The sequence below is a fragment of the Pieris rapae genome, chromosome 13 (assembly GCF_905147795.1).
Source record: "Pieris rapae chromosome 13, ilPieRapa1.1, whole genome shotgun sequence".
Classification (NCBI taxonomy): Eukaryota; Metazoa; Arthropoda; class Insecta; order Lepidoptera; family Pieridae; genus Pieris; species Pieris rapae.
In genome coordinates this window covers 6,282,174-6,304,237 of record NC_059521.1, presented here as the reverse complement: position 1 = coordinate 6,304,237, position 22,064 = coordinate 6,282,174, and the positions used below count along the sequence as shown (strand labels likewise).

The window sequence follows — 22,064 nt, the reverse complement described above, 5'->3', positions numbered from 1 at the left end:
AATATAATTTGTATTAAATCAGTACATAAAATAAATAATAACTAAAATAAAATATAAATAAAGACGGAATATTTAATTAAATACAGATGTTATAAATTCTATTTAAATTACTGATATTGACAAACAGTGTCTCTAATTGCTGTAAGTGGATCTAAAAACATAACTCTATAATTATATTCATTAGCATTGTTCAAATTAAATTGGTACATCGGCAATCTATTAGATATAATCCATCCTACCTGTGGAACCTCATGATCCAATCTAAGATCGTTAGGAAATACTAGTGTCTTATTATTTTTCGCCACAATCCCTAAATTTTCAATCTTGTATTGCTTGCGTGTGTCCCAACATCCGATACTGTCTTGTGAAACAAGATTAAAGAACATGATACCGTTGCGGTCGACAGCTGCGGCGGATACTTGTCCTGTGGGTCCCCGGCTTTCACCGAGCAGCTTAAATTCATCCACTGAGTCGTTTACGCGTGAAGGATCACGTATAACTGAGGTTAACACCACAAATTCTAGAGAACTTGACATAGAGTGATAGTAGAGAGGACGGTCGCCTAAATGATAACTTCCCAACGACATACCAAATAAACCATCTGTCCATTGGAAGTTTACCCCGTGAAGTGTGTAATTAGATAGTACAGGATCAGGATAGAAAGTGTAGTGGCTGAATCTCCAAAATGCTGCGTCTGACGCTCTAAATACAATGAGACCAAAACGCCTTACATCAGAAATGTACACATGTAAGTCTCTACACTGTGGATCCCTCGAATCTAGTATTATATTTGTGATTAACGAGTCTTGTAGGACGAATTGTTCAGGTATTTGAAATCTTCCAACAACTGTGTCCTTCTCCAAATTGATTGCTATCAATGTTGGTGGACATATTTGGCGAGGCGTTTCGAAGGCTTCAACTTGGCCGGAATCGAGCACCCACATTATACCACAATGATCGATGGCCATTCTAAATACAGAGGTGATTCCAGTACAGTTGTCTGAAAATTTAAATATTTTATAATATAAAACACATTTGATTTCCTATTAACTATGTATTCTGATTTATCAATAATATATGTACAAATAGTTATATTTTACTTTTTTACAGCATACCGAACTTATTAAGTATGTTTTTTACATTGGGTGAAATTTATGGTGTTTCCTGGAAAAAAATTAAAAAAAAAATGCAAATAGTAAATTTTACTTAATTTTTAAAAAATTTAGTTCGTTCATTCAAATATTTTGGAAAATAATTCTGTAATTTAATGGCTTCAATCGATAGAGTCACTAATAAGGATCAAATCCATCTTGGGAGTGAAAATGATCTTCCCTGTGGCATCAAATAATTCCAAACCTTCTGATATTTACATTTTTCCGGCAGGCGCAAGTAAAGTGCTACTGTCGACAAGTCTGATTTTTTGCTAATATAATATCTTAGTAATTTAAAACGTTTTTATATTCCTATAAAAAAATTTACCTGCGGTATGCCAATCCCAACTAGGATAAGGAGTAAGTAGAGGTGAGGTTTCCGTGGCTTCGATTGGCAGAGCTGATAGAGACGCTGGGATGCCCTTCTTCCATCGTGGAGTGCTTACAAAAACTCTGTTCTTCCATCTTTCCACACCCAGAGGAATTACATTGGCTGGTATATACGTCCTGAAATTAAAATAATTACGTTAATTTACGAGTATTACTTATTACCTATATAATAATTAAAATGAATTAGGTTTTGTATTATTTTAATTATATTGCATGCAGAAAAGGTGTGGTCTTCCTTCCGGTTTGAAATGTAAGACTGACGTGAGCCATGAACTATTGCTTTTTGCAGGTATATTTAAATGTGATAATAATGATTGTTTAGAATATAAAGAAACATGATTAAAACCAATTCTTATGGAACTTGTTTAAACTTAACACATTTCACAATAACAGTTAATTAAATTTACGGTATTTACCTTTTACAAATATGCAAAATCTTTTTTTTTGTGACCATGAAGGCACGCGAAATAATTTTAAATTATTTAAATTTAACAGTGTTGTGAAATGTTTCTACAGATATCTGTTAATATAATTCAACGTATATTCGATTTTAAAAATAGTCAGCGAAAGACTGATTTTTTTTCTCGGCAAACATTTATTACATAGTAAAATGTACATATAAATAGTATATAGTGGTAAGTACCCGCTCTGAATCGCAGCATCACTATCTTCAGGTGTGGGGAAATCAAAACCCATTTGTTTCCATCGGTACAATGTTCCCAAAGCTTTCTGGGGCGATGCAAGAACATCGAGGATGCCAATAAAAAATACTGCTGCACTGAATAACTGAAACATTCAAATCTTTTCATAGAATCTCAATTTTTTTCATAGAAAAGGGGGCAAAACGGGCATGAGGCTCACCTGATGTTAAGTGATACCGCCGACCATGGACACTCTTGAAGCTAGATATAAAGTTACAAATGTGTATGAAGATGTTACTTATAAAAATGTCCATATCGATAACACGTTCTTATTTTTAACACCTCCTAGTGGGGAAGTAACATAGTGGAGAAAGCAATTGTTACGAAAATAAATATTATGTAAACCTTTCAATGGGACAAGAGGCACATTTTTGTCTGTGTCATTATAGGCAATGAGGTGATGAGTCTTTTATGTGTGACATGTGCAACACGTGACGATTTTACTTATGTATCGGTTTTGTCAATGCTTCCATAATGTGAATAATGAATGATGAATAATGGTTTCGTCTTGTCCCAGTGGCCACAGTAAGGTCAAATTAACATTAACTTCGTTAGTACAAAGTATATATCCTTTTTAATATTTTGTTTTTTTAAGTGAAACCTCTTTATCGGCGTCGGAAAAAAATTTACCGTCACATTTTTCGGTTATGCTTGACATTTTTCCGTTACGCGTCATCTTTTTCTTGTCACTAGCACGGTTGATTCGAAGAATTAAAAAAAAATGTATTATATTTCAGAATTTACAGTTAGTTTTTTTATTTAATTTAGAAATTCTCTGATTTAACTTTATGTAACCAATTTCTATAAAGTTCACTTATTAAGTTTCACTTCTTAAGTGTGTAGGTACACTATTACAAGCATACATTTTTTATATTTTGTTAGTGGCGTAATTCATGTGCGAATACATGTTTCTTTAGTTATTTCATACGCACGACGTATGGATTGGGGAGCTTTTTTGTATAACTTCGAGTGTATAAACATTAACACTTAAATAAATACAGTAAAGTCACAGCCTGCTTCGTAAATTTTAACAATGTAATGGAATAGTACTTAGTTATGGCTATCAAACTATTTAATAACCTTCCCAGAAGTTATAGATCACTGCCATGTAAGGCTTTCAAGGGGAAAGCAACTAAATGTTTAAAGACAAGGTGCCTTTATAACTTTACTCTTATTGTTATGACATAATGATGATATATGTATGCCTATTTTTATATGTTTTTTTTTCTTTGCAAATAAATAATTTATTCATGTTCAAGGAAATTCGAATGAAGGTTATGTCTAGTGTTACATTGTCGCGGTTTGAAGCTTAAGAATTTAACCTTCAAAAGTGTTGAATGGTGTTAAAACTTGATCGAGGACCACAAGTAGTTTCTGACCTCAATACATTAAATATTAAAACGATACAGACTATATCGTTATTAACACAGTTCAGTCTATAGTACATTGAAAACCCGTGTGAATAAAATTAATTATTGTCATACGATAATTATAATTTCGTGGTATTTACTTTCTATAATTATTATAAAAAAAATATATATACAGAAAACCCACTTCGTAGTTTATAAAAATAAAATATCATGAATTATATGTGTTATAATTCTATAATCAAATAATTATTATAATGACTCCGTTCTATGGAATTTCCATCTAGATGAGAAAAGCGTAAAATCACACAATTTTTTTTTAAATTTGATACGTAAACATGAACAATTGCAGCTGGTTAAATAGTATTGTTCCTGTATTTGTTTATTCTTTACACAGTATCAGATTAAACGTTTCATAGACAATGAAAAATATAAATTAATAATATGCCAAAAAGCAGTGATGATCTAGTGTCTTTAGCAGCTTTGCTTATACGAGGATGCACGGCACAACACTCACTCGTACGGCGAAGGAAAGCATCGTCAGGAAACCGTGTCTCAAGTCCAAATAATCAACGACATGTGTCATACAGAAGGCTGATCACCCACTTGTCAAAGAAATTATCAAAGTAACAGGTGCAATATGCCCTATATTCAAATGTAGTTTGTTGCTCAAAAAGCTTATTTATTCGAATCGAGGCGACGTTTCGAATAATGTCCAGTACTCGAGATAAAACCTAGCCACTTGATGTAATAATATTGAAGTTTTATTTAAATGTTTGAGTAGTATTAGGGTAATTGAATTAAACTCCTTAAAATTGAATTTTATTTACATTATTAACTTAAGCATTACTTAACGTGTTTATAATCCTACCTTTCTAGTTCCCAGAACTAGGTGGAAATATTTGCAACATAATGTTTCTTATTATCATTAAGCAAGTGAAGACATATTCGTTATAAACGAGTTTAAGCTCGCGATTAATCTCATGATAAATATAACGTAATAACATAAAATTTTCTATCCAAATAAAAATAAAAATTTAAAATTTTATATACATGATAGGATCGTACTGTTGGTGTCTTTATTAAAGTAATTGAACTAAGTTTTATGTTACATTAGAGTTTATATTTCAGTTTTTAGTTATATCGTAATGTATATAATTATTATTGCACATGACATTCAAAATATTATTAAAATATTTATTAAATGACAAAAAAAACGACAAAACAGTGTTGGCCTAGTGGCTTCAGCGTGCGACACTCATACCTGAGGTAGGTATGAGAGACGTAGGTTCGATCCCCGGCTGTGCACCAATGGACTTTCTTCCTATGTGCGCATTTGACATTTGCTCGAACGTTGAAGGAAAACATCGTGAGGAAACCGACATGTCTTAGACAAAAAAAGTCGACGACGTGTGTCAGGCACTGGAGGCTAATCATCTACTTGCCTATTACATTTAAAAATGATCATGAAACAGATTCAGAAATCTGAGGCCAGGACCTAAAGAGGTTGTAGCGCCACTGATTTATTTTATTAGATAAAAAAAAAATTATTATACGTTAGGATCGTGATGGTGTTTCTTTATTAAAGAAACTGATTGAACTAAGTTTGATGTTACATTACAGTTTATATTTCAGTTTTAATTTATATCGTAATGAATATAATTATTTATGCACAATACATAATTTAAAATATTAAATATTTATTAAATGATACAAAAATATATAGTGAATTGTAATTCTTACCTTCATAGTGGTATTAACACATAATCCACGACCGTTTTAAAGCCAATATTCACAAGTTGTGACTCTACGCCCAGGTAAAAATTAATGTGTTACGCAAACTTAATTATGCATATCGCTTGTTTGGCGCGTTTTCAACTAGAACAAGTTGAAATGCATTAAAATTTAAAATTCGAATAATAACTTGATGTCTAATGCGTAATAGGATGAATGTTTTATGTAACGTGACCCAGGACTTTCCGAAAACGAATTGAATTGTTGCGAGATGATTGCTTATAATTGGCCTAGACAGTTAGTATAACCAAAGACAATTAAAGCTATTAAATTTCTATGATACATCGTACGCATTGGTTTTTTATAGTACAGGGGGCAAACGGGCAGGAGACACATCTGATGTTAAGTGATACCACCGCTCATAGACACTCTCAATGCCAGAGTCGCGAGTGCGTCGCCGGCCTTTTAAGAATTGGTACGCTCCTATACAAATATTAATTTTAATGATACAAAAAAAATCTTTAAAAGATTTTGAATTGATTGATTTTGATTTTTTTTAGGTCAGGATTAATTAAAGATAATATAGATAAAGTATAATAAGGATTTTACAACAATTAAAATTAAAAGGTACGGAAAATTTGGTACATTTTATAACGCCTTTTCTTTTGTAAGTAGCAATTGTGATTCAGTGGCATTCAGTTTACCTATGCTAAAAGATGGATAAAGGAAATTAATAAAAAACTTGCAACATCTTATTTCATATATTCTATTTTAGTACTGGCCCAGAATGAAAGAATGGTATTTGTGCTGGGGTAAGGTTTGGATCACAAATTGTTCCTCTTATAGCATCACCTGTATCTGCATACATAATACGATAGTTGTAATCATTTGAATCCAACGGAGCGTTTTGAAACATCGGAAGTTTATTTGATATGACCCAGACACTCTGACGCTCCTCCTGGTCCACTTTCACATCGTTTGGAAATATTAAAGTCTCCGCATTTGTAGCAACCACACCAGTTGTACTTTTATGATAAGGCTTCTTAGTATCCCAACAGCCTATACTATCACGGGTGACTAATCCATAGAACATCACACCGTTCTTATCTATTGCCGACGCTGAAGATTGGCCATAGATACCTCTGCTATCTCCTACCAAATTAAATTCTGTGGCACTACTATTGACTCGAGAAGAGTCCCGTAGTACAGATGTTTTCACGGAAAATTCTCTGTAACTGGACATTGCGTGGAAGTACAGTATTCGTTCGCTGTAGTAATTAATTGGCGTGAGGGCTAAGCCAAATATTCCGTCCGACCATTGGAAGTTCAGACCGTGAAGAGTGAAGTTAGAAGCCAGTGGGTCCGGGTAAAAGAGATGGTGAGAGAATCTCCAGAATTCGCTGTCTCTTTCTCGAAATACTAAGAGACCAAATCTCCAAGTATCAGTGATATAGACGTGTAAATCGGAACAGTCTGGTGAGCGAGAATCCACGATAATATTAGAGAAGAGAGAATCTTGGAGGACATACTTTTCTGGTATTTTATAACGTGCTAGTAAGGTATCCGTATTTAAATCAAATACAACAATAGTTGGAGGGCAGATTTGTTTTGGAGAGTCTGTTGAATCTATTTGCCCAGAATCTAATACCCATAAGCGACCACATTGGTCTATACTGATCCGAAACACTGATGTCAGTCCGGAGCATGGGTCTTGATCTGAAACTAATTTTTTTTATTATGTTAATTAATCCTTAATTATATTATATTTATCGCTTTCTCTATGACTACGAGATGTCTACATTGACATCTTTAGACACAGAATAAATTTAAAAGCATGATGGAAAAGGGTAAGTAATAGAACATAATGATTTATCTCGATCTGCGTGTCTGTGTGTATACGCTAACCTCCAAAACAACTCCTGGGATTCCTATTCGTTTTGACAAATATGGCTTAGCTGAGATTATCATAGTTTTATTATCTTTAAACTTGATTACAAAATAGGCATATACAAATAATTTCTTTTAAGTTTCACAGCAAACTTTTATAAAAAGCTGAACTAAACTTACAGGCAATAAAAATATATATTAATAAAATATATGCAATATATGTATATTATTATAAAAATGGAAAATCTGTTAATACCATATACATACTAAAAGCCAAAAACAATGTTCTCTTATAATAGAATTTCAATTAAATAGGGCTTTCATGATAAGAAATACCGCCGCCAATAGTCAGCCACATCGGCAGAGGGCTCGCAAGTGCGTTGTCGGCCTTTTAAGAGAAATATAATACTCCCGCATTTACATATATGTGTGTGTGTCTATTGTAGTTTTATTACTAACTTGAAATGGTATTGTTTTCAGTGGGAATATTGATTAATCTATTGACAAATAGATTTTTCCAAGCGTACTTACTAAATGCTCTGTGATAGCTCCAGTCAGGATATGGCACAAGGCGTGGAGAGACAACTCCTCCAGAGCGGGGCACGGTTGCCAGGGTAGCAGGCACTCCTTGCTTCCAGCTTGGTATCGTGACCCAGACTCGGGAACCCCAAATCTCTAAGCCCAAAGGTAGAACGTTCTCCGGTATAAATTTTCTGGAACGCATTGTCATTTGTTTTAAAATCATCTTCAAACTATAAACATCATTAAAGTAACAACTATATTATGTTTCAAACTAAAAACATCATTAGTCTAACAACGACATTCTTGGTGATTGTTGCCTTTATTTAAGCAGGGTTTACTTGGTATGAGCCCCACGCATTCTCGAAGTAGCGCGGGGTTACAAAATTAGTTACCAACTCGGATATAAAATGAAGCCAAGGTGATTCAACTGGAGGCATTAAAGTTAAGTTACCCTGAATAAATAAGATTGGAAGGGCCTTTGACTAATGAGTAGAACCAGTGTGGCGACTTATCAAGTAACTTAGACAGCCCATTACTCAACACGTTGTATGCTAAATCGATAAGAATGAATGGTACAAAAATTTTAAAAAATTATGTTTACCAGCATTTAGTGGACTCAGTCAACCCTGCGCCCATACTCTGTAACCGAGGGCTTTGTGTGCAATTTCGATGTAGTTCTCTCAATATCCGTAGAGCTGATATCGCGATCTTGACATCGCACTGATCAAGAACTAGTTCAAACTGCTATTTGGAATTACATACTAATAGCCATAGGCTTTCTGGTCACATCACTGAGGCTCAGTAAGTCTAGAAAAAGCTCAAAATATGAACAATATCTTAAATATAATATTTCAAACATACCCTAACGATATTGCCTGCCTTCTGTGCCCTTCAGAAGGAAACTCAAAGTCCGCATATTTCCACTTGTAGAGGGTACTAAATGGGGGTGTATCTAAATCAGCTGGCAGAGATTGAGGGCTCGCCAGGCCAAGCATGGCAAGCCACAGTGTGACGCCTGCATATTGCGATTTTTCTGAAACATAAAATAGCTCTTAAATACCTATACAACAGATGTTAAAGTATAATAATAATAATATTTATTTTCTCACAAAAACTTTACAAAACTTCAGACATGCTAAGTTACAACTATTTATTAATGTATGTAAATAATTGTCATTTACATATTAATACACAATATTCTTTTGAGGGATAGTTATTGTTTATGTGAGACTGATGCCTGCTAAAGTATGAAGGAACACGCTATAATTTAAATGCTGCAACGGTTTGTGTTATATTCATTATATATATATATTGTATGTTTATGGGTAACTTTGTTACAAGTTATACCGAAATACGTAAACATTATTGCGTATTTTACGAAACGTTGTAAACAATTCTAAAGTTTAAATTAAAGGGTTTTTCTCAAGTTCCTTTTGATGTCTTCGAGAACAGGAATGGATTTTATTACGGTATTCGCATATACCTTAAGTTAAACCTTCATACACAATAAAATTTTCTTATAAATAGGTACCTAAAGCTAATATTAAATTGTTACGATTATATCGTGCGGTTGTGTTACAAGAAAGCGAAATTACTATTACCTAAGCTGTAGATAGTGGCTTTGATTTTAATCAAACCGATTTAAACGTAGCTATTTATTCGTTATTGTAACAACGAAACATTAACATGACAGTTGTGAAATAGGTCGAACTGCACTACATCAAACAAACAAACAAAAATAATTAATTCATATAGGTAACATAATGTACACTTATGAATATCAAAAAAAAAAAAATTCATTCAATGATTCTAATTTTACATTTACTGCCACTTCTCAAATAAAGGGCGTAGAACGGAAGAGAAGAACTGGCAATAAACTCCGCCACTCTTTTTAATCGCCTAGTTTTTTTTACACAATGTTTGTAAGGAGCTGCAACCATCACACCATGTTCCATATGACATCTTAAAATTAAATTAAAAATCGTGACCATGATTCATAAGATAACAGACGCTTTCGGACTTGCGGTATAGTACGATTTTATTCTTTAAGAAAATGCTGCTACGGCTTCTGGAAGTTAGTTTACAACACTACCTACTAAAACCTGTCAGATGCCTTCATCTCGCCAATGAGCGAAGACAGCTGATTCCTAACATCTGCCAAACACACGTGATTTCTCTGCCACGCACAAATATTCAAAACTATCTTTTAAAGCAGACGTGACAATGCACTATCTATTTTCAGACTCAAAAAGGGATTGCGGAGCAGGATGACTATGACAGCTGCGAGACAGCCTCAGAGGCATACCAGGGACCGTCCTTGTCAGCTTCCATCATAATTTGTATAAGTGGAAGCGACACATGACAATACTAGCAGCAAAGAAGAAGAAAGAAAGAAGAAGCGAAAGATGTTCCAAGCCGAACGCTCCACTTCTTTAACTCGACACAACATTCAATATCTAAATAACGTTTACATTATGTATGAATTATGTAAATATAAATTTCGTTATAAAACGTCAATAAAGTTTAAATTAATAAAGACAATTTTAACTAAAAATAAATAATTTTAATGTAGTATAAAATTTAATAATTCCTTCTTTACATCTTAGTAATAGTATAATATGTAGTTTTTGCACTTTTTGTGGACTATTTAATCAATTTTTTTCTTAAATGCAACTTAAGAGATCGCTCGAAAGTAATATGTTTAATTATTATATAAAGTAATAATTTGTGCAACGAAGTTATTAATAAATAAATAATATGAGAATTATGACTGCCAATCAATGTAATATTAAAATGGCTACTTACTAAAATCATGTCCAAAAACCTCCATTACAGATAAAAAATATTTAAACGGGCGATAACTTCGCTTACTGAATCGTTAATACGAATTAAAAGAAAATAATGGAAAGATTGAATCTTTTATAACAAAACGAACAATGGCATGTTTAATAATATTTAAACTGTTATTTTCACTTATGGTTAGTGTTAAATTGCCTTTACAATATTAACTTTAAATTGTGAAACGTAGGTTTGAATCACTCTGAGATTTGATTCACTGCAAAACAATTATAATTCCGAGTTGACACACAAGGCTTTTACTTAACATTTATCAATAATATTGATGCAATAAATAGTATAGATGCAAAAATATGTCTTCCTCACAATCGGTAATTTTCAATTTCCTTAGTTAGATTATTTGTTTTTGTAATAGGTATTCCGCAATTTCGTTTTCAAGAAGAGAGCGTAACAATTCTTAAACCGGCAACGCAAGCCCTCTGGCATTGGGAGTGTCCATGGGCGGCGGTATCACTTAACATCAGGTGAGCCTTCTGCCCGTTTGCCCACAGTTCTATAAAAAAAATACGGAAGTAGATTTTTCTACTTGCGCGCATAAGTGTCTTAATCCGACACTACTTACTTGACACTTGATTACTATCTAAATGCGTAGTATAGTACGTATATATTTATACACTATACTAAGCAATTTCATACTTCTCCAATATTCAAACAGAATTTTAGCTTTAGCATTGTAGTTACAATATTTTTTCAAAATAACTTATTAACACAATTATTTAGAGAAAGTTCCACAAAAAACAATTAATGGTAGGCTTATTAACCTGTTTCGAATCTTGACACGGTACATTTAACTTGTGCTGGGTTTAGTTTATTTACATAACACTGGATTAAGTAAAGATTTGAGTTTGTATTATACTCGTATTGCACGAGATGTCATGATAAAATCGCAATTTCGAAATTCAAAACGAAGTTTGAAATATTATTATTCAAAATTAAAATTCGACAATATTAAATAGTTCACTTGATAGACATATAACTTAAATCAGAAATATTATGTTTTATCGTACCTATGTATTGCGGTATATTTCTATTGCGGCCTATGTATTCAGTAGTGGAAGGAATGTTTCAATAGTGGAAGCCATTGACTCTCTGTATTCTCTTAATAACACGAACAATTATCTTTCTTTTCTTTTCTTTCTTTTTTTTCTTTTTTTTTCGACGTTCATAAGTGTACATGATGTTACCTATATGAATGATTTTTGATTTGATTTGAACATATATTATATTACAACTATGTAACCTTGAGATCACGCGCAGAAAAGCCCAAAAGTTAATCGCAAATGCTTTGGGGATTGTTAAAGTATTTAATATCACTCATACTACGATAATCATATAATCCATCCGCGATTATCGACATAACCGCAGTATCATCACCATCATTTTTTTTATATTTATTTGGACCACAAAATTAGGACAAACACATGTCAAAATTAACATACAAAACGAAAATATAAAAAACGGTGTCGTCCATAAAACATGTGGACACGACCAGCGAAATCAGGTAGATACAATAAATAGTGTTAACTAAAATCATCAAGAACAATATCAACACATCCAATTTCCAAACTTAGTCCATTATTTTTTTTCTAACTGGTGAAATGAACCCGAGGCCACATGATCTATAGTTGAACAAGCAATTCTAGACCAATGAGCAGTGGGTCAAGTGGCTTGCTCAAGTCGGCAATCAGAAAATAGAAACTGGCGAAACAGATTTTCTTATCAAGGTTTTCGATATCATTTAACAAAATAAAACCAAAATCAAGGCTAAAGTGAAAATAGCAAAACAGTTAATAATTGAAGATTATGTTCCTATTAAATAATCTAGTCTTTTAAGGAGCTTCCGCGTTGGTCTAAGTAAAAGTCACTTTCACCATGACCATATAAAGGGATTATCTAAGTGTCTTTACCCTTTCTCCTTTAAAACTAAATTGGATTAGAGTACGGTCCATTCCTTAATATTTGAATTTAATGCTTTTCACCTTTAGGTATAACTAAGAGATGGCAGATATAGTAAACATAAAGATTTTGACGTGACAAACGTTTTATAATTTGATGGAGCATAACGCATGCGGCGTTACCTCGCTCTGAGGCGTTCCATTTAAGGCTTAAACTGCAAGCGAGAGCGCGGAACGAACGACAAAGAGGCACAATCGGCCTTCGCGTTCGGGAGCTTTCGTTCGTTAAAAAAATTACATACATAATTGTATTTATGCGTACAAATCAATGTAACTAGATCAATTCAATTGTGATTTACATTTATCTCCTTCCTATATCCATACAAAATATCTCTCAAACATATAATTTTAAAATTTTCTTTTGATAAATGCAACCATTCCATCAGTATTTTCTCATGACGTTGTCACGTTCAACTATCGTCAGTAAATATCAGACAACCGATTTTTAGATGAGGTTTATATTACAATTATTTTATAAATAGCTTAATTTTTCATAGTGTAAAGAGGTTTTTTAGTAAACGATTACGATTCAGATTAAGTCTTACTCACAAAATCATCGAATTTATGAATTATCCAGGTCTTTTATTAAAATCATTTTCACCACACCTGGCAAAAGAAATACGTACTTCAGTTTCTGGGTCGCTATCAATCATATAATTACGGAAGAGACTATTGAAAGTTATATATTACCCAACAATATAATTACGTACAAAATAAAGTTTAATAAGAATTTGAAAGGCAAGCCAATCTTTATTTCGCTGGCTCTTTTTTTTCTCGACTCATCACAGGAGATCGATCGATGATACAACGACCTGTAATCTTTAAAGTGTACGGTGGTAATATACTATGATTTTTTTAAATGTGTGTTTTAAGTGAGATATATAAAGTCCCTGGACACTATGGCAGGGGAGTACAGTAAAAAATTATTTAAAAATATATATATATATATATACTATGATTAAAAAATTTATTCAAAAGCAAGTCAAAAAAGATAAGCACAATTGTTGAATCGCATATTCTCGGATCAATTTGACACCAATAAGTATCAACTCATTAATATATTTAGAATACTTATTATGTGATTTATGCTGCTTTAAGCTATAGACAATTTTAAACATGATGAGGCGTCACAGCAGTCATTCACACCTCAATCATAGAGAAGTCCTTGTAGAAGAAATATTTTTAAATTAACTTATCACCAAAAAACCAGTGCTGCGAAGCGTTTTAAATTTGCTCTCAGATTTGTGTATTTGTTTCGTCATTATTTGTTTTTGTGTCGAATGGACAAGTGGGTGATCAGCCTTCTGTCACAAGCCTTAAACGTTTTGGGTCTTAAGCATGATTAACGATGCACACAGAAAGTCCATTGGTACATCGATTGAACCTACAAGCCCAGGTCTACAGCCACAGTTGTACGCACTAGACAGTACTAATTACTCGAAACAATTAATAAAATATAAGCAATAAGTTTGTAATAATAAGGACGTCGCTACGGAGTGCCGTTTTTCTGAATGGACAGAGCAATTACGGACAATTACGATTTTAGACGTTGGTTCTTAGGCGTTTTACTATGTAGGTTTAAATAATAACTTATTTATATGATTAACTAAGACACTGGGCAACATTTATGCCGCAATATATTTCATATATTGATGTGTTCCGTCCACCAAGGAGTCAAAAGCTTGATCACGTGATCTTGTTAGGTGATAATAAAAATAATTTATTTACTGCAAGAATATAGTACAAAATGTTAAGGTGGTACAAACGTACGTCGTTCGCATATTCTGCCACACACAGTGGCGCGCAAATTTACCTTAATTTACATTTTACATTATTAGTTAGTTTATTAAATGTGTATCACTTATTTTTACACTTTGAATTAAACTGATTATATATCTAACATCATTATGAGTGAAAATGTTATACATATATATATATATATATATATAATTACTAATATTCACTATATAACTTAACAAGCGGAAAGTTATAACAAGAATTCTTGTTTTCTAGTGCTTGGAGCATTACGGTAATAGAGATAACAATTTAATTTGCTTAATTAAGAACATAAATACTAAGATACAATTAAAGACATCGTAGACTAGCTTAAATCATTATATTTTTTATTTTATCAAAAAAAACTTTTTTTTAATAAGTAATCTTTAATTTTTTTTAATAATTAAACGCATCTTTATCTTAAATTTGCGTTAAGTAAGTATAAAAAATAAATATTATTTAAATGTGCACGCAGATCTACCTCTATCCAACCAGCATTATTAGTTCTTAGACCAAAAACGTATTAAATAAATAATAAAATAACTTACCTCTTTTCAAATTTTTCTGCTCCCTATATATGTACGGTGATCTTAAATGATCATTATTTCTATAACTATACGTATTAAAATCGCGCTTGTCAAAGTGATTCACATTTTTATATTGCGTATTAATATCTGCGAACACCAATGGGGATGACCACTGTATGAACCACTGATGGGACACTGCCATTTTTTAAAATAACATATTCTTTGTTAAAAAGAACCAACGTCTGTGAAAGCAATCGTCCATCTAAGCTGCGGTCATGACTAGACGCGTGCGCATTTCAAAATTCTGTGAACGTGTAACTATCTCTATGTGGGAATGGTTTTAGAAGGCTTTTATGTATTAATATTTTTACCCCAAATATTAAACACACGAAAAAAAATACTAATCATGTAGTTAACAATTACTCTGGTCTTTCTGATCTTTTCTTTCTTTTCTGTATCTTTACGCACTGATTGACATTCGGCTCGGATTCAATTAAGCTAAATGTGTTGTTACATCCAGAGATATAATCTCTAATGTCCTCGCAATGAAACCTTCTGTGTTGACGAATTTTTGTATAAAAATCTTTCAACCATTATATGAAAACGATAGCATATTTATACTATTTTATCAATTAATCAAAATTCATTTATTCAGTTAAGATGCGTCTTAGGGCATGCTTATGAATGTAAAAAACATTTACAAAATTCGCAATAGCAAAACTACGCCATCCGTTCGCAAAACTACCAGGAGGCTTTGTTCTGAGAAGAACGTAGAATTATATTTTGATAATACATATTATATATAGCCTAATGAACCAATTTAATAAAACTATAAAAGCTTAACCATGGTATTATATCTCTATTTCTCCCGCATGATACATTTGAACAGCAACCAATACCAAATTGTATTGTTATGAAAAATAAATTGTTCGTAAATTGTATGTCAATTTTGAAACAATCACCAACCATAACAAATAAAGATCGATCTAAGCATTCGAAATCTGGGCTAATGTTTTAGGCCGCTTAATACGACAATTTTATGGGCTTAAATGATGATTTGAGGATTTAATGAGTTACACAATAATGCAATAATTTTTCGTATTAGAGAATTGTGTTTTGACCCGTGAATATGTATCACACAAGAAAAGCAATTATGCACTCTGAATTGTAGGACATTGGAGTATGTGGGACTAGACTAATACAGGCACAAGTACTAGTACCAGTGCTCCTCAACTGTGTAAATTACCACATGAAAATGTCGGGGTCACTTTGGATTTTACGAGTACATATTGATCCTTAAGATTAGTTTTTTAGTTTTTGTTAGTTATTAATATTCTGTTTTTTTTCTAGATTATTTCCTATAGATTAATATAAATATATATATATATATATATATATATATATATATATTTAATTTTTATGTATTGTGTTATTTGTGTTTCTTTGCAACGAAGTGTGAATAAATTAATAAATATTGAGTTTGAGTATTACTACTACCTTAAATACTTAAGACATTTTTTTTTCACATTAATTTAATAATATTTAAGAACACTAGGCATGTCTGGATTTACGCGACAGAACACATATTTTTAAGTCAAGGAAAATGTAAAAGAGTTTTTAAAACCGGTTCAAATATACAAAAGGTATCTTACAGTATTAGTTATCCCTAAAATCTACTACTAATATTTTGTTATACATAATATACCAAAATATTGGCACAAACATTTTATAAAAATATTGCAAGAGAGGTCGTAGTCAATGTTTTGTTTCAATTAATTTCTCCTAATTGTATATATGTTGTATGTATAACCGATAACTGTACCCAATCACTACCAGCCATGTAGGTTAATAGAGGTTTAAATGAACTATAAACGCATAAAGTTCTAAATTTAACACTGCAACTCAAAATGTATCGAAAGTGCCTCGTATTTTTGTTCGTAGTAAGAATATATGCCATATATCCATATTTTGATACACAAGACTTCATATACAATGTTCCAAAGGTGTATAGAATCTCGCTTACATTGGACAAATTACTAGAATATTATGAGAAGAAGCCGTCGAAGGATCCAGAATGGTTTATCGCACTTGGTTCTGCGCGAGGTAATTCTTTTTTAATAAGCCTCCCCAAGACATTCCATTTTTAAATTTAATAAATTAATCTTTATGATTACTTAACGTCAGGTGCAACTTTTCCCGGTTCTTAAAAAATAAGTAATACATTTGATAAAAATTAAACTAATTAACTTTAACTTTTGCGTATTTAAGCATTATTTATAAAGTAGTATTTTGTTAACGCAAAGGAATTTAAGTAACAGATTTATAAACTTAAAAAAATACTTTTATTTAAAAAATATTGTTAGAAAGCTCGGAAGGAAATGTGTTATCATATAATCGTTAGTTCAGTGCCAGTGTTGATTTAACTAACCTTTACATAATCAAAGCAATTTTATTGACTAGCATTATATATTTTAAAATGTATATCAATATTATTATTAGGAAAGATTGGTATCTTTGTATGATTGTAACGAATAAACTTAATAAATACTACTTACGTTCACCATTGGCTCTGCGACCAAAAAGTGTAGGAAGCTCTTAGCCTAGGTACTGCTAGCTCGACAGAGAGTTGGAGGACCTGCTGTAGCTGAAAGGTAGCAATTAGCAGGAGATAGGTAGCGCTGGAAGATTCTCATTTCGGAGGCAAAGAACAACTACTACTGAAATAAAATACAATTAGAATGTTATCCCTGTTTGACTAAGGCTAGATTTATGTCCAATTTAGGAACAAATGTACATAATGTACATCGGGATAATTGCAGTCAATGTTATGTAATTTCTAATGTATTTCTAGTATGAAATTCGGTTACATAACTTTTTAGGTCAATTGGAATACACGATAAACGAATTGGATAAGTCCGTTCCGGGAAAATTGAAGGAAAACCTGAAAAATATTACCAGAAAAATGGACCGTGTGCGAAATCAAACTGATTTCACTTCCCTAGTTTACAGGAGCAAGGATTATGAATACGGTTTGTGAATCGATTAACTGATACAAATTATAAATTAATTTATTTTATACACCTAAAAGTCATAAGGACACACACAAACACACACATCACATCACCTCACATGTGAAGGAAAAGAAGTAATCTCGTCCTAGTAACTATCAATAGTTATATAAACGTATAATTACATTATTTTAAAACACTGTTTAAAAGCATATATCTGTTGCCGTACTGTCTTTATAAAATTATTCGTTTACCTCTTTTGTATTTAAATTGTTAATGGAAGGGTAATTAGCTACAGGGTAAAATACAGCAATGCAGGCGGTAGTTCTAAGAACAACTTTCTCTAATAGTTCCTTATTTTACGGTCAACTTCGTTACGTAATAGTAAGGCAGAAAATTGATTTAACATTAATCAATAGCCTATATAAAATCTTAGTGAATATATTGAAACTAAAATGAGTTCCCAACAGTTGGTATTTATTGCGTATGCTAACATACAAAATCGCCAAAAATTGCAACGATTGCATTAACGCTTCCTTGATATTTCGGTACAAAATGTGTACGCAATGCATTCTGTTAACGTAACATATCTAAACAACTGTGTTCTTATTGTAGTAGTTGAGCGGCATAGCGTTTTACATATTTGAAAGCTTTTTCGATCTTCTATCTGTTTCCATCCACCGCCAATCCGGGTTCGCGTCTTTCATTTCAAAGCCAATGGAGGCATTCGGAATGCATGTTGGCGGCATAGTCCTAGATCTCATAATGTACCTGTTAGTAAAGTTTTAGTTATGCAGATTAACAAATACATACTCCCCTATTTATATTCTTAATTTTAACATTAACATTAAAATTATTTTTATTTTTATTCTATTTTTTTTTAAACTGTTTTAAACATGTACCATGTACCACGGAATAATTGTCTTCTAGTTACCCACAACACAGGGCTTCCTTAGTGTGGGGACTAGTGATATATGAATCTTGTCACAACCCATTCTGTCATAAATAAAGTTTAAGTTTATTACACTCGAATATCTATTAATTGTCTATCTTGCAACTAGATAAATGTAAGTTTCTCAAACTAATTAAGGTCTATAGTTCTGTTGATATTAAGTAATAATCTATACGAAATAACAAATTGATATGTGTTACATAAAAGTCTTTTAGCGGTTGACTTTAAGCTTTCAGAAACAAGACAGAGTACGATAGGACTTTGACCAAAGGCCGACAGCGCGTCGCGAGCCCGGCATTGCGAGTGTCCATGGGCGGTGGTATCAATTAACATTAGATGGCCTTACAACGCGTCTTCCCCGTGTTCAATAAAAAATATTATTTTAACGATGTAAAAAAATATTTAATAGATTCTTAATGCTAAGTTGAAAAAATACGTTCGGCAAGTTTTCTAATTCCATTTACGATTTGATTGATTTTATTTATTTATTCACACTTCGTTGCAAAGAAATACAAATAACACAATACATAAAAATTACAAGGGATACAACGGGCGGCCTTATCGCTAACAAGCGATCTCTTCCAGGAAACCCAAAATTTAGTAGTATTAAAATATATAAATTCTGTTTCGACCGAATTAAATGCAAGTCCTATCATTTACTACACAATAAAACAAATCTAACGTTCACTAGATCAAGGTCGACTTTCCAAATTTACATTTTGTATTCCTCTTATAACACGATTACATCGCTTGCGCACGATTACTTAGCAATCTTTTACGTTCGTGATGTGTTGGTGAAACTTTAATTACTATATTTTAAGTGAAATATTGTACTATTCGCAAGATAGTTTTTATAGTTATTTTTGTTCTGTAACTTAACACTATACCCATAAATAAAAACTAAACCTTATGGTAATTGAAAAGTAGCAATAAATGTAAATAGGATTCTTGTACTCAAACAAACAAATCAAACATTACACGCACATCTCGTTCAACAATTTTGCATATCTTGCCGAAACTGTGTAAAAAGTATTCAAATAAAAAATTAAGTTCTTACACTTACTTACATACGTATATATACTTACGTTTTTAGTCAATTTAAAACGGCCTTTGATATTCATATAACTATGACGCGTTCATCAATTTTACTTATGACCCCAGAAGATTAGATTACAATATTAACTAATAAAACTAATGTCCGATGGCGATTTGCAATTGGCATGATAAAAAAAATCTTGTTGAAATAAAAATTGTTCAATAAACATAAACAACTACATGAAAAGTAGATGCCGTCAAAAATGACAAATGTAGGATAGTTTTAAGTATTGATAAAAAACTGAAATCTACTATTTTGAACCCATATCTTAAATTCCATTACAAACGTCATATCTATATTAAAGACAGTGTTAACATGGCATCGTTTCTGTTATATTGAAACGGGTTAGTTGGATTTGATTACTACGTCTATATTTATACTTTACTGACTTTAAAAATGAATGTAATAATGTAATGTATATTAAATTATAATACTATATATATATTGGTACCTACTTTTACACCCAGATTCTTTCAGCCATTATACGCATAACACAATTTATTTATATGTATATAAAATAAAGATTTTATATTTCCTTCAAAACATGTTTTTATTTTAGTTTCCAAAGCAATATACGAAAACCTCGATGTTCTTTCTTCGGTAATGGAGCCTTTGACTATTGGAACTATGGGTACACAGAAGCCGTTTCGATTTAACTTTGAACAATACGTTCAAGAAGCTAGAACTAAAATGCCAAGCAGGAAGGCAGCTGGTAAATTCCGTAATTATAGTCTAATGAATAAAAGTACCTATTATTCTATTGTTGGATTTGCTGACATTACTAAGCATATAGTCACATATTTACACATCAGAATACTCTCCTGTTAACGTTTTGCCATGCAATTTGTGTCAGGCGTTTGGTAATTTTTAAATATGTTTAAACGAAACAAGGGTGCTTCGATCTTTAAGTTTAATCTATTTGTAAAACACAAAGGCAATTTTGAAGATATATATAGGTAGAGATGTAGCAATTGAAAGCATGAATTTAATTTCTAGACTTTGAATTTCAACCCTAACTAGGTTTTCAATTATTGAAATCGCCATGTATAATTCATTGTTATTCCCATTTAAGATGCCTGTACCATGCAATTATTAATATCCGCGATGGAGACACAAACAACACAATCTGAGGGTGCCTGTGAGCTGACGACGGAATGTCAAATCCAAATAATGCAAGGATCGGCGTTGGCTTACCAGCAAACGAGTAGAGTGAGGGCCATGGCTCTAGCACGCATGTTTGATTGCATGGAGGGAGTTGACATATCAGCAAATATATATAAGCTATGTATTCAAATATATAAAGAAACGAAGTCGCTGGAAGCATGGGATCACCCTCCTGGGACGAGGACTTTGTTTATGCAACAAAGTAAGTGATAATGCTCTTAATATAGCTTATATATGTATTATTTATACTATAAATCAGGGTTTGGATCACTATGGACGCCAATTCACATACAGCATATGTTTGATTGTTTTCGAAAAATACCTAGCAAATTTCAACTTTGCTTATGTAATTGTGGCAGGTAAAACAATATAATATAATTGCCATACTAAAACATGGCTAACTCATAATCTCTCTTTATAGTCCATTTCAGGCTATAGGTTTTATATGTAGCTCTGGCATTTATATTCTGTACATTTTTATATACATGGACTAATAGCCATATAATATTTTAGTTCTGTACTGCGCATCACAAGGTTATGGAGAATTCATAAAACCTCGATGGTTGAATAAAATAATGTCCTGGCAAGAACCTCGGGGTTGCTTCGCTGATGATCGCCAACCTTTTCTACGACTTACTGGTTTCGTAGATGCCACAACAAAGTCCTCGAAAAAGGACAGAGAGGTACCGAGTTTTTAACGGTATATTAGATTCATAATATCATATTCTATACAAAATGTTGTATTACAGGAGGAGTATCGTATTAAAAAGGCAGCGACGTCAGAAGGCGGCGCCTGCAATTCCTTGACATCGGCGATGGCTCTTGGATCCCTAGTGATGTATATAAGAGCCTTACTGGAGACAGATCAAGCCTTTCAGTATGACGTACTTGCTTAGATAATCTGTACAATTTATATTAATAAATTATTATCATACGTGCACGTGTGTGAGTTTATACGTTTCTGTGTAGAACCTTTAA

At 32.3% G+C, this 22,064-nt stretch overlaps 3 protein-coding genes across 3 annotated transcripts; 1 reads left to right on the top strand and 2 right to left on the bottom strand.

Annotated features, from left to right (window-relative positions):
• Nucleotides 1–47: 47 nt before the first annotated feature.
• Nucleotides 48–5,474, bottom strand: LOC110993626 (protein yellow). Its single transcript, XM_022259961.2, has 4 exons — nt 5,353–5,474; nt 2,185–2,327; nt 1,480–1,658; nt 48–1,000 (listed from the first exon to the last, which is right to left on the bottom strand). The coding sequence occupies exons 1-4, from the start codon at nt 5,356–5,358 to the stop codon at nt 108–110; spliced, it is 1,221 nt and encodes a 406-aa protein (XP_022115653.2). The 5' UTR covers nt 5,359–5,474; the 3' UTR covers nt 48–107.
• A 616-nt stretch (nt 5,475–6,090) lies between these two features.
• LOC110993575 (protein yellow) lies at nt 6,091–15,165 on the bottom strand. The gene is made up of 4 exons (XM_022259901.2): nt 14,888–15,165; nt 8,614–8,785; nt 7,762–7,943; nt 6,091–7,065 (listed from the first exon to the last, which is right to left on the bottom strand). The coding sequence occupies exons 1-4, from the start codon at nt 15,066–15,068 to the stop codon at nt 6,110–6,112; spliced, it is 1,491 nt and encodes a 496-aa protein (XP_022115593.2). The 5' UTR covers nt 15,069–15,165; the 3' UTR covers nt 6,091–6,109.
• Nucleotides 15,166–16,727: 1,562 nt separating this feature from the next.
• LOC110993578 lies at nt 16,728–22,024 on the top strand. The gene is made up of 6 exons (XM_022259907.2): nt 16,728–16,969; nt 17,746–17,895; nt 20,482–20,634; nt 20,995–21,288; nt 21,600–21,769; nt 21,836–22,024. The coding sequence occupies exons 1-6, from the start codon at nt 16,774–16,776 to the stop codon at nt 21,980–21,982; spliced, it is 1,110 nt and encodes a 369-aa protein (XP_022115599.2). The 5' UTR covers nt 16,728–16,773; the 3' UTR covers nt 21,983–22,024.
• Nucleotides 22,025–22,064: the final 40 nt, after the last annotated feature.

Bases quoted from the DNA above. Each gene is read 5' to 3' on its own strand.
- LOC110993626 (XM_022259961.2), bottom strand. The intron at 1,659-2,184 runs GTACTTACCACT...TTTTAATTTCAG, and splicing joins GATGCTGCGATTCAGAGCGG to GACGTATATACCAGCCAATG. The intron at 1,001-1,479 runs GTAAATTTTTTT...TTAAATTTTCAG, and splicing joins TTGGGATTGGCATACCGCAG to ACAACTGTACTGGAATCACC.
- LOC110993578 (XM_022259907.2), top strand. From the start codon at position 16,774: ATGTATCGAAAGTGCCTCGTATTTTTGTTCGTAGTAAGAATATATGCC. The intron at 16,970-17,745 runs GTAATTCTTTTT...ATAACTTTTTAG, and splicing joins CGCACTTGGTTCTGCGCGAG to GTCAATTGGAATACACGATA. The intron at 21,770-21,835 runs GTACCGAGTTTT...GTTGTATTACAG, and splicing joins CCTCGAAAAAGGACAGAGAG to GAGGAGTATCGTATTAAAAA.
- LOC110993575 (XM_022259901.2), bottom strand. From the start codon at position 15,068: ATGGCAGTGTCCCATCAGTGGTTCATACAGTGGTCATCCCCATTGGTG. The intron at 8,786-14,887 runs GTAAGTTATTTT...TTTATGTTTCAG, and splicing joins GCAGAAAAATTTGAAAAGAG to AAAAATCGCAATATGCAGGC. The intron at 7,066-7,761 runs GTAAGTACGCTT...AAAAAAAATTAG, and splicing joins GAGCTATCACAGAGCATTTA to TTTCAGATCAAGACCCATGC.